Source organism: Eubalaena glacialis, chromosome 13 (assembly GCF_028564815.1).
Source record: "Eubalaena glacialis isolate mEubGla1 chromosome 13, mEubGla1.1.hap2.+ XY, whole genome shotgun sequence".
In the NCBI taxonomy this organism is placed as follows: domain Eukaryota; kingdom Metazoa; phylum Chordata; class Mammalia; order Artiodactyla; family Balaenidae; genus Eubalaena; species Eubalaena glacialis.
The window spans coordinates 16,675,827-16,688,132 of NC_083728.1; the positions used below are offsets into that span (position 1 = coordinate 16,675,827).

The 12,306-nt window shown below is 50.1% G+C and overlaps 1 protein-coding gene across 2 annotated transcripts in view; it reads left to right on the forward strand.

The window, feature by feature from the left end:
• The window catches only part of FITM2 (fat storage inducing transmembrane protein 2), a 20,942-nt gene continuing 8,636 nt past the window's right edge, over positions 1-12,306 (forward strand). The window contains exons 1-2 of one of the 2 annotated variants that reach the window (XM_061210158.1): positions 1-229; positions 2,241-2,592. In XM_061210158.1, the coding sequence (XP_061066141.1) occupies positions 57-229; positions 2,241-2,592 (525 nt within the window). In that variant the 5' untranslated portion in view covers positions 1-56. Of the gene's footprint in view, positions 230-2,240; positions 5,557-12,306 lie in introns of those variants that run through there. The other variant, XM_061210157.1, reaches the window with a different exon arrangement.

Below are 12,306 nucleotides of genomic sequence, written 5' to 3' on the forward strand. Positions count from 1 at the left end.
GGCAGGACGGTGGCCGAGAGGGCACGGGGAGGCTGACTGTGGCCGACAGGTCGGGCATGGAGCATGTGGAGCGCTGCGCGTGGGTCCTCAGGGGGACGCTGGTGCGGGCGGCCGTACGGCGGTACCTGCCCTGGGCCCTGGTGGCCTCCATGCTGGTGGGTTCCCTCCTCAAGGAGCTTTCCCCGCTGCCCGAGAGCTATCTCAGCAACAAGCGCAACGTCCTCAACGTGTGAGTGCGCCCCGGGTCCTCTCCTGTCCCCGCCGTAGCTGTCGCCTTGCCCAGAGAGCCGGGGGTTAGCTGCCCTAATGGACGAGTCATTGGAAGGGGAGATCCTTCTCTCCTTCGTGACAGCAGCGTCTGCACTCGTGTCGCGATGGAGGGACCCCGGAATAGCTAGTGTCACTAGCAAGTCGCGTTTGCACACCCAAACCAGACAGTCTGAGCTTGACTGGGCAGGGGTGACGGGCAGGGTGGTGTGTGTGTCTGTGTGTGTGTAAGGGTGGGGGGTGGGAAGGGGGGATGAACCGGCCTGTGTCTCTGCTCCCTCTGCCTCCCTTTGGGGTTAGGAGTTGGCCCCTGCCCTGGGGGAGATGCCACCTCCCTCCTGCCTGCCAGTGTCAGACCCTGCGCCTCCGCCCTAAATCTGATACCCCCCAGCTGGTGACAGAATCCCATTACACCTGGGTGGGGCAAGCAGACCTGCCTTCTTTCGCCAACACCCCACCTTTGAGAGCCTGTCCTAGCCCATGCCAACGCCCGTTCCAAGACAGTCGCCCCGGAGTGGAACCCTCCAGTCCGTGACTTTTCCCCTAGATCTGCTTGGATTTTCTCAGCCACTCAAAGTTCATGGCAGTGGCCTAGGAACGCCATCCCAGCCGGGCTCTTTGAGACTTCTCCTTAAGTCCACCCACCCCCTCTTTTTTTTTTTTTTTAAACCTCTTGGATTTTAAGTTTATCGACACAAACACCGTTGCAATAGTAAAGGGAAACTCTGAAAGATAAAACTCCTCCCCTGACGTGAGCTTCGATTCTCCTTGGGAGGTACAGTGTCTGCAGCATCTCCCAAAAGTCAGTCCAACTTTGGTTATCTACTTAAAACCCTGGTTTCTCTCTCCAGCAGTTTCATCAAATACCTGAGAGGTCTTGGCTGTGGCCAGATCCTTGCATATCAGTCCCAGGGAAGATTTTAGCGACAGGCCCTTGGGTAGTGTCTGAAGAACCTTTGGAACCCAGGAAGAGTCCTTCTGTCCTTTGCGCACCTTCCTTCCTTACCCGCCCATGGAGGTTGGGCTGAGAATAGATTATGAGAGTGGTCATGGCCCCAAGTCTCTTGCATATGTGTTTACCGCACCTGGTCCCCAGGTCAGCCACCTTTGATGAGGGCAGGGGAGGCAGACAAGACAGCTGCTGCTTGATCTGGCCTGGGTGAGCTGGGAGCCGAAGAGCCTGGCAGACAAGTCCCTGTCTTTTGCGAGTTGCCGTGGATTCTGGTGTTTTGATCCACACCTCTATGCTAGTTAATTATTGAAAGGGAACTAGTGAATCATTGGCTCTGGATTTAAAAATCGTTGGGTCCCCTCAGTTCTATTTAACAGTTGAGGAAACGGAGGCCTGGAGGTGTGGTAATAAGTCGGAGTCAGGATTTGAACCTGGGTCTTCTAGCGTGAAGTCAAGTTCTGTCTGATCATTTCTACCACGTAGGAAAAAGTCTTGGTGTAGAAAAAGCATGGGCTTTGGGGCTGGCCAAACCTTGGTTTAACCTGGGCTTGCTGGGCATGTGAGTGTGATCCTGGCAAGTTACTGAACTATTCTTTATCTATAATATGGGGCTAATGACATCTTCCCCCCAAGGTAACTGTGAGTATTCTATGGGAAAGTGGATGTATGTGAAAGCTCTGTAATTACTTTCCCCAGCAAATAACATAGTGCTTAAGATCACAGAACCTGGGTTTAAATCCTGGCTCCACCACTGATGACCTCTGCTTTGGGCATGATGCTTCTCTGTGCCTCTGTTTTCTTCTCTGTAAAATAGGGATGATAGCAGTACCTACCTCATAGAGTTGTGTAAGGATTCAATAGTTAATACACTTAAAGTACTTAGTGAGTGAAGTTGTTGTCTGTAGCTTTTATCACCTATTTCTCCTTTTTCCCTCCCTCGAGAGTCCAGAGTCCTGAGTCATGACATTGTTCCCTCTCCGCCATGTCCCCGCTCTTCACTTCCACTTTCTTCCTCTGCCAGGTATTTTGTCAAAGTGGCCTGGGCCTGGACCTTCTGTCTCCTCCTGCCTTTCATCACCCTCACCAACTACCACCTGACGGGCAAGGCCGGCCTGGTCCTGCGGCGGCTGAGCACACTGCTTGTGGGCACGACCATCTGGTACGTGGGCACAGCCGTCTTCGCCAACATCGAGCACTACACAGGCAGCTGCTACCAGTCGCCAGCCCTGGAGGGGGTGAGAAAGGAGCACCAGAGTAAGCGGCAGTGCCACGGGGAAGGAGGCTTCTGGCATGGCTTTGACATCTCAGGCCACTCCTTCCTGCTGACCTTCTGTGCCCTCATGATTGTGGAGGAGATGGCTGTGCTGCACGAGGTGAGGACGGACCGAAGCCACTGGCTTCACGCGGCCATCACCACCCTGGGGGTCGCCCTGGGCTTCCTGACCTTCATCTGGGTGTGGATGTTTCTGTGCACGGCCGTTTACTTTCACAACTTGTCCCAGAAAGTGTTTGGCACCCTGTTCGGTCTGCTGGGCTGGTACGGGACGTACGGGTGTTGGTACCTGAAATCCTTCTCTCCAGGACTTCCTCCCCAGAGCTCTAGTTTGAATCTGAAGCAAGACAGTTACAAGAAATAAAAGAGAAGCAAAAGGGATGGCAGCAGGACAGTGGCTAATAGATTTTCCACTTATTGTTCTTAGTTATCGACCAAATTATTGATCCCGCTTCCGGGAGGAAGCTTACCGGGCAGTGTGTGGGGTGGGGGTGGGGTGGAGTCTGGGGGCGAGCGAGGTCAGGCCCCAGACTGTCCCTGGTGGCATCGCCCTGTGTCACAAGCACCGCCACTCCCAGTCAGGCACTTTGCGTTCCTGGCAAGACCTTAATCTGGAACATCCCTTTTGGCCCTAGAGGGCCAAGCTCAGGCTCAGCGAGAGGGCGGGATCGGGAAAGCCTCTGTTGTGTGGCTGAAGCGGGGCTGGGGCCTCAGGACTCTCCTCTGCTGCCCTCAGATGCTCCCTGATTCTTCCTTGTCTTCTGTGTTAATGGCTGTTAATGCTGTTATTTAACAGTAATTCCCTCTGGTCAGTTTTGCAGAAGCATTTATTTCCAGCAGGGTTCTTTATAAAACAACCAACTGCCTGAAGGACAGATTCTGGTTGTAGTATTTATTTCGTCCGCGGAACGTCAAATATTGCAAGTGGCTTATGATTAACTACCAAAACAGTTAAACTGGAGTGCCTCTGCGACAGAGTATTGGATGATTTTTAGGTAACGAACACTGATAATTTTCTGTCCATGTAGTCTATTATATATCGGTTTTTGGAGCAGTAAGTTTACTTCCCCCCTCCCCCTTCTATTGTGAGTGAATGCTTTATAGTTTTTGATAACAATCATGGCATTTGTTCTTTGTTGACAGAACTCCCAAAAATAACTCACGACTCTGCACTTTGGCACATGTGTAGATTGCTTTGAGGGCTTTTTAGAACACTCTTGGCTTACGGTATTAAATTCGAGCTCACGGGACTCTTTTCTCTGTTAAGAATAAAACCGGAAAGCAGACGTTTTAATAACCTGTTGAATTTTAAGCTGAGTCAGGGTAATTTTGCAAAATGCATATTTGCACTGAACCTCCCCTGACCACACGTCAGTGGTGTAGACTGAATGGTGCTTCAGAGTTGTGTGATAATAAGCCTTGGCTCGGTGCTGTGGCCCAAGGCACTTTTACCCTTTTGGACAAGGTTATGTTAAGTCAGAAGTGGACGAAAATATCTTCCCTTGCTTCTGATGGCAAGAAGCCAACCTGTTTGCAAAAATGTCCCTGGTAAATGGTGGCTTGACTTTGGCCCGCCTCCTCTTAACTTGGACCACCACCAAAACCAGACCAAACGGGCCTGTTCATCTGCCCTTGAACTCAACCTTTTATTTCCCCTTGGCAGCACTTCTCAATTTCCAGCCTTGTCCTTGTGTGGCCCTCACCTTGGGAGTGCTGGGAATGGTGAGATGCCCTGTCCCCTCTGCCCCACAATGGCACAGTTACCGCTCTGTGATAAGATACCCCTTCCCTCTCTCAGGGTGTCTCCTTAAGCCTTTCAAACCAAGCCCCTTGCATTTTGGATAATCATCCGGAAGCTTCTTTGACGCCCCTCCCCCCCCCCAAGTCAAGCCTGGTAATAGCATTAACTGATAAGCACTGCACTTGCCTGGCTTAACGCAAGCTTAGGTTGGTAGGAGTTTGAGGTCTGGAAAATCTTCAGTGTAAAATGTATTGCGTATAAATATGTACTTAAAATATGTAGTTCGTATCTCATCTGGCCACAGGTTAACCTATATCGATCAAAATGTGGGGTGTGATATGTTGTACCCAAAGGTGGCAGAAACACCTGACAGTGAGATTTCGAAGGTGTCACCATGGTGCTTTGGGAGCATTGGCAAGCTATGATGGGCCCCGGGAGAATTGTTTTGCCCTCTGGAGCTTACATCTGAAAACGGGGGTGGTGGAAGTGGGGCTGGGGTAGGTGGCAGGGGCTTGCCGAAGGGATTGACATCTCTCCTACGTTTCATGTTCAGCACCAAAAGGCAACAGGCACAAGGTGACACCAGAAGTTCACTTGTCCCACTTAAATGTCCAGACATTTCTCTCCTGCAGGTCTGATTCAGGCTCAGCCTTACATTGACTCCGTGGAAAGCGTCCATTACCGAATCTTGTATATTGATGAGTCTTCTGCCACTTCCTGTTCAGTCTTAGCACCTTTGCCTGTCTCTAGGGAACATGCTGTCAATCCCTGTGTGAGACAGCGTGGCAAGGCTGAAAGTTTAGGCAAACGTGCGATTTGGGTCCAAATCGTGTCTGACCCTGGTCAAGCCTCAATTTCCCCATCTGTAAAGTGGAGGTGATACTGTCAGGATGAAGGGAATATGTATGTAAAATGCCCAGCACATGTGCATAGCAGGTGATAATCCTCCTGCCTCCTTTTTCTTGATTAAGCCTTTAGAACTTTATGGCTCCTCTGGAGAAGGCAGGGAAACTAATGTGTTCTTTGGAGTGCCATCTGGGGTCTGGGTGTCCTGTTGAAGTAGCCTTGTATTGTCTTTTGAAAAGTGTCTATTCCCCAGGTGCTGAACAAGAGGCTTTTGAGGGCATCTGTGATCACAGAATACCACCGTGCTTGGTTTGTCTCTCCGTGTTGAGGTTCATTCACTGGCGCCTCATTTTCCACATGCATCTGTCATAGTCTGAGTACCAGATTGTATTTAGAGAATGGCTCTTACCACTGTTATGTACACACACAGATCGTGTGTGTAAACAGGCAAATTAAACTAGAGATAATGAAATCCCACTTTCCTGCGTTTCGTGTGTTCTTTTCCAAAACCCTCAATTCCAGAACCAGGAGAGCTCAGCCCATTTTATGAAAGGAGGGTAATTCTTACTGGAGCTACTCGTTGTGTATAGGGGAATTTCAAGGCTGTAGTCACTCTTATTTTTTTTCTCCTCAATCCTGTAACCTAAGGATATGTTGTCATGTATTTCTCAGCTTGATTTACTCCTTCCCTCTGTGCCACATCTGTGTCTCAGAGTCCTGAGGTCTGGATCATCCAGATTTGGGAGCAGTTTTCTTGGCAGTAGGAGGAAGAGTTCTTGGCAGTGTTGCTTTGTAACACAAGAGCAGTTACAAAGTTCACTCAAATGAGGTCATCTGTGAAAATGCCCTGGAGGCCTATACGCGTGTGAGGACTTTTTGTACCTTTTAGCGCCCGCTCCTTCGTCAGCCTGACCTGCTTGGCCCCTCCAGGTAGAATCTGTCAAAAGCCCAATGGCTCCAGGATTTGAAGCTCCTCGTTTGGCAGAACTTCCCTGTTCACATTCCGTCGGCAGCACCAAACCCTTCTTGAGTTTATCGTGTGAACCAGGAGCTGGGACAGGATGATGAACTCCCTCCCTCCTGGAGCTTGTGGTCCAAAATCCATCCCTTCAGAGCTTAAGGTGTGCGTGGGGTTGCAAAGTTTGATTTTGCTACCTCTGTGCGTTTGAGGAATTTTCACTCCTGGAGAAGATGCATAAGGAGTCAACAACCACCCTAGAGTGTTCCGAGTGCTGGCCAAGGTCAGGGCCTGGGAACACAGAGCAGGGGACAACCAGGTGCCCTGGGGAATCACGGGATATTTTCACAGAACATAGTTCTCTTGGGTCTTGAAGGATGAAGAGGAGTTCAAGCAGTTAGGCAGAGAAGAGACTCCAAGGACGTGAGAACAGCACGCACGAAGGCACGGAGATGAGCTGCCATGATTTTCATCCAGAGATCCCTTCTCAGGAAACCTAACTTTCCCCTCATGTTCAAGAGCAACAGAGACTGAAGAAAGGCAGACTGAAAGGACTGTCAGAGGAGGTCCTGGAGGCGCCCTGCTATATTATAAAGAGCACTCAGCTAGAAGTGCGAATGCCCGGCTTTGAGCTGGCTTCCACCACTGCTTTTTCTGCTCTTCTGTGTGACCCTGACCGAGTCACTCAACATCTCTGGGTCGCAACTTCCTTATCTGATAAATGATGGGCACAGACTGGTTAACCTCAGCTCTTCTGCTCTATTCTATTTCTTTGCTCCGCTTGATGAAAAGTTCTTCCCAAGCTGGTTATGACTTTTATTTAAGGAAACAACGTGAAAAGAAACTCCCACTCAGCTGAGGTGGCAGCTGGCTTCCCGGTGAGTGATCGGGGAGCTGATCTCTGGGTGCACTTTATCATACCCCTGCTTTTCTCTGCATCAACAGCCTAATGCAGTTTAGACCTGATTGCTTGGCTTCATAGGGACTTCCTGGACATGGGGAGCTGGACCTAGCTCCCAGAGGGATGAACTGCAGAAGGCTTTTTAAAAAGGTCTCCAAAATCAAACCAATTTCGATATCAAGGAGAAGGTAGATTCTGTTAAGGGAAACTCCGTGCAGTATAGTCACCTTCAGAAATTGTCCCAGAAACCCCTAATACAGTCTCTGGGGAGTTTTAAAATTGAACGCACACAGTGTAGAAAACGGGTCCTCCCATACCTTAGGGAGAGGGGAGATGGTAAATTGGGCCCACATGATTAGATGGTAACCTTGTCGAAACCAAACTTAAAATGTGCAGACCCGGGAGTTCCCTGGTGGCCTGTGGTTAGGATTACAGGCTTTCACTGCCGTGGCCCGGGTTCAATCCCTGGTCAGGGAACTGAGATCCCACAAGCCGTGTGGCACAGCCAAAAACAAAAACAAACCAAAAAAATGTGCAGACCTAACAATCTCAGTCTAGGGACTTAGGCTATGGGAATGCTCATAGAGGTGAGCAAAGATAAACACAAAGATTTTATTGCAGCTATTTGTGATAGTGCAAAGTTGTCAAGATTTAACTAACTGTTGCCAATTGGTTAAATATCAGGAATATAATGCAGTCACTACAAAGAATAAATAGTGTTATATTTAGCACGGAATCTGGTGGCAGAAAGACTCTGCGTTCGTGCTGACTAGAACTTACAGCTGTGTACCCTCGGTCAGGTCAGAATCTCTGAGCCTCTTTGTGAAGGGTAAGGTGGGGATAATGCCTCACCTCATTCAACATCCATTGCCCCGCTAGGTGAGGGGCACTAAGCTGGACACGGTGTTAATTCAGAGGCACGGTTCTGCCCTTAGTCTGGCCAGGCACAAGCAATGAAATGAGCACATCCAAACAGGGTGCTAAGCGTCAAAAGCAGAGTGTTCCCCTACCCTACCCCAACATTGTCCCAGCTCAGGCAGAGATGATTTACATAACACACTCAGAAAAGCAAAGGATGGAGGAGATTATTCTGCCTCTGCCATACACACTGGCTGTGTGACTGTGAACAAGTTCCTCAGTTTCCTCATCTGTAAAATGGGGATAATAGAAGTACCTACCTTGTAGAGTTGTTGTGAGGATTAAATGAATTGATACTTGTAAAGGGCTTACTTAGGACAGGACCTAGTCTACGGGAGGCACTATATAAAAGTCTTTCAAGTGCACAGTAAGTCCCTAATGTGCCATCAATACTATAACTACTTTAAAATCAGGAAAAAGAGGGACTTCCCTGGCAGTCCAGTGGTTAAGACTCCGCGCTTCCACTGCAGGGGGCACGGGTTCAATCCCTGGTTGGGGAACTAAGATCCCGCATGCCTCATGGTGCGGCCAAAAAAAAAAAAAAGAAATCAGGAAAAAGAAACCCCATACCTGTCAGTGTTTTAATTTTGATTGACTCAGAGATAGTTAAAACATACAGTCGAATGTGGAAGGCCGTGTCCCAGGACCTCTAGAATGAATGGAGTCTCTGAGACTATAGTCTGGTTTCAGGGCTAACTAAGAGGTGGGGGAGAGTGAGAGAAGCGTCTTCCAGGAGAGCTGAGGGGAAAGGACATCCATGTACCTGTGGGGTTCTTTGGGCCAAGATAAAGTAGGTGTTTGAGGTGCTGTCCACTTACAGGTAAGCTAAGGGCTGCCTGACCCTGGTTTCCAGGCTGCGTATTTGAGGGACTGGGTTGGGAGACTTATCACTTCTCCTGTCTTCTCTGCCAGGGCATGGCTCCCCGAAGTGTGTGTGAGTGCCTAGGAGGTGAGTAGGTGGGGGAGCCTGGGAGCCACCCCTGATTGACATCTTAATTTCTGGAGCAAAGGTATTCAGGCCCTGCCTGAGCAAGCTGCTGTCACCCTTTCCCAGCTCCACTCCTTTCATGCCTTCTTGCCTTCCATTTGCATTTCCTGAGCATGTTTCATCTGCCATGGGCCCCCATGCTGCTGGGGAGTGATGCAGGGCTGAACAGGTGGGGGCGGACGCTGACTTATCTGGAGTTATTAGAAGCCTCGGACTGGAGCAAGCAGACTGTATTCAAATCCTGCCTATCATTCCCTCAGCTGTGTGATCTTAGGCAAGTCACTTAACCTCTCTGGGCTTGTTACTCATCTGTGAAATGGGGATGATTCTTTCTACGTCATTGGTCTTTGACTGGTTTAATGAAATGATGGGTAGGAAAATATGTTCTAAGCTTTAAAATGTTGGGTGCCTATGAGGGCTGCTTTTTACTGAAGAGATTTACTTTGCCTGGTGAATGTCTCTCTCAGAAGCCTGGGCACTGTAACTTCTACATGTCCCCAATAACCCAAAATGGCTTGGTGTCTTTAATATAATTTTTTAAATGCAGCATTGACTAAAATCAATAACAACTAGCAGCATTTGTTCTGAATTTCTAAATCTGCTGCCTGACATTTTGACTGAATTATCTTAGCTGTAGTTCCCAACAGCCTAGGCCATAGAGAAAACAGGAAGGGCTTTGGCTTCATCCCAGCTCTGCTACTGTATTAGTCAGCTATTGCAGTAATAACCCCCAAACCTGATGGTTTATGACAGCAAATGCTCACAGGTAGCTGCAGCTCTGCAGATATGGGCTGGCCTCAGCTGGTGAGCTCTGCTTCAGGCAGTGGGCCAGCTGTCCTTGGTTCGAGGCCACAAGCTGGGCTCAAGTCTGTCCAGCTTTCATTCTAAGGTCCAGATGAAAACGGCAGCAACTACCTGGGGCCTGCTCTTCTCGTGATGAACACTGAGGCACCCACGTGGCACGTTTAAAGCCTCTACTCCCATCACATCCTTCCACTTAACAGTCCACTGGCCCAAGCTGGTCACATGGACAGTACCCTGATGGAGCAGGGAATAAACTCCACCCACAGTGGGAGGTGCTGCAAGGTCACATGGCAAGTGTTGTGGATGTATAACCCTATTAGGGAATCCAAAAATCCGATCTACCACTTGTACCTTGGGTGCTAACTCTCTGAGCCTCTGTTTCCTCATCAGTGAGACATAAAAAGCTATGCTTTGCAGACTTAGAAATAATTTATGTGAATTTCCTAGTACCTGGTTAGTACTCAAAGGATGGCAGCTATGATTACTATCAGCTCCATTTAGAGATGAGAAAACTAAGGGTTTTAGGCAATGTGGGCCCAGGTTGCTAGGGAAGGACCAAACAGGTCTTTGGAGATAACGTTGGAATGGCCCGGGCAGATGATTCTGTGACTTTGGCAGTGAGCAGCCAATGAGCTGAAGGAGATATGACCTTCAGCAGCCCTTACCGTCCTCCCCAACAGGCATCCTTCTGTGAATGTTGGAGAGACCTTCTTAGCAGTGTAAACATTGGGGGCGCCCATTACCGCAGTCCTGGCGGTGGTGGTGTCCATCTTCCCAATTAGACTGAACTCAGCCCCACACCCTGTCCATCTCTGCAACCCTCCACGGCACCTGGTAGAAGCCTCAGCAGCTGATGGATTCTGAGTAAACGTACGCATGTTGACTCTTTTCCACACCCGAGCTGCTCTCCGTGACATTCCGAGACAGAAAGGGACCAGGGAAAGGACACTTAGCTCTAGCTCACTTGTTGTGGGATCCTGACCAAACCAGACACATGCCCATCCCAGGCCTCAGTTTCTGCACATGTGGAACGGGCAGGTGGGGCCTGTGGAGTCTTTGAGTCTATGGTTCTCTCCAGCAGTCGGCCTGGGCCTCTTCCCATTCAGTGCTTCCTTATGTCAGAGGCTGCTGGCTGTCCACCAGGATCTGTTCTCTCCTTCCTTAGCAATAGGCTGCCCAATCACAGACTACATTTCCCAGCCTCCTTTGCAGCTGGGTGAAGCCTGGTAATTAAATTCTCACCCATGGACTGTGCGTGGAAGTCACATGACCCTCTTCAACAGCTGGGCCTTAAAGTACTGGACATGTGCTCTAACATCCTGTCTATCCTTTCCTATCAGATGAAACCTGGCCATGGGAATTCCCTGGCAGTCCAGTGGTTAGGACTCGGAGCTTCACTGCCCCGGGCCCGGGTTTGATCCCTGGTTGGGGAACTAAGATTCCTCAAGCCATGCGGTGCAGCCAAAAAACAAACAAAAGACCTGGCCTCCCCAGATCCAGCCTTGGGCCCCCGAAGCAGCCATCAGTCATCTCTTCCTTCTCACCAGAAGTGAAATGGTCAAAACATTGGTGCGAGTCAGGAGAGTCAGACTCACTGAGTCTCAATGTCGTACCTCCACCCCTCTGGCCCCAAACTCTGGAAACGAGAACTAGACGGACAACACAGGTTTAGAAATGAAAAGCAGCTGCTCCTCCTCGATGCTTTTTATTGGGGGCTTTCAGTGGTTTCTAAGCATGAGCGGCAGTGACACCCAGACCCTCTCCCAACATGCAAAAGGCACAGGGAAGTGAGACGCCACAAGGACCGGCAGCGTGGATGCAGAAACCCCCCTGCATGGCATGGTAGGGCGTGGGGGGAGCCCCGAGAGTGAAGGGGAAGGCAGACGTTAACAGAGATGGCTTTGGCAGAGGCTGGAGGAGGGACCTGAAGGCCATCCACCTCCAGACCCACCCCTGCACTCCGGCCAGGGCTGAACTTCCGAGAGAAGATCAATGTGGCTTTTACTGAAAGTCCACCTCACATGGTGGGAAAACTCAACTCCTGGTGGGAAGAGGAGGATGGACACTGCCTTCAGGGACTTCCGGTAAAGTGCCAGACCAAGCACACTGGCCAAATCAAGAGGGGAATGGGAGGGTGTGCTCATGGCGTCGGCCCCAGACATGGCCTGTGGCTGGAAGTCACTGCCTTGGCTCGGCCAGTGCTGTCTCAATTCACTTCCAGGAGAAGAATGAAGCCCCTTCCAGTCTTCAGGGGCCTCCCGTGGGGTCTCCAGGTCTCCAGCCCCACCCGGAGGTAGCGCTTAGAAGAGTCAAGTCTTGATGTTGGCTTTGTCCTGTGGAAGAGTTCCCTGGGCAAGAGGGAAGGGGAGGCGAGGGGTCAGGCCCTCCGAGCCCCCAGCACCTCCCAGGATCTGGGCCCTGGTGAGTGAAATGGCCTGGGACTCACCTCAGATCCTAACCAGTCCCAACAGTTCCATCTTGGGACCTTGAATCGAAAAAAAAAAAGCATTTGTGTTTTTGTCTCTCTCTCTCTCTCTCTCTCCCACTCACTCTTTCTCTCCTTTAGTAGAACCGTGGCCTCAACTCATGGCATTGGCAACATCTACTCCTAAACTATGGAATGTTTTCACACTGATGATAGAATTACTCCGAACAAGG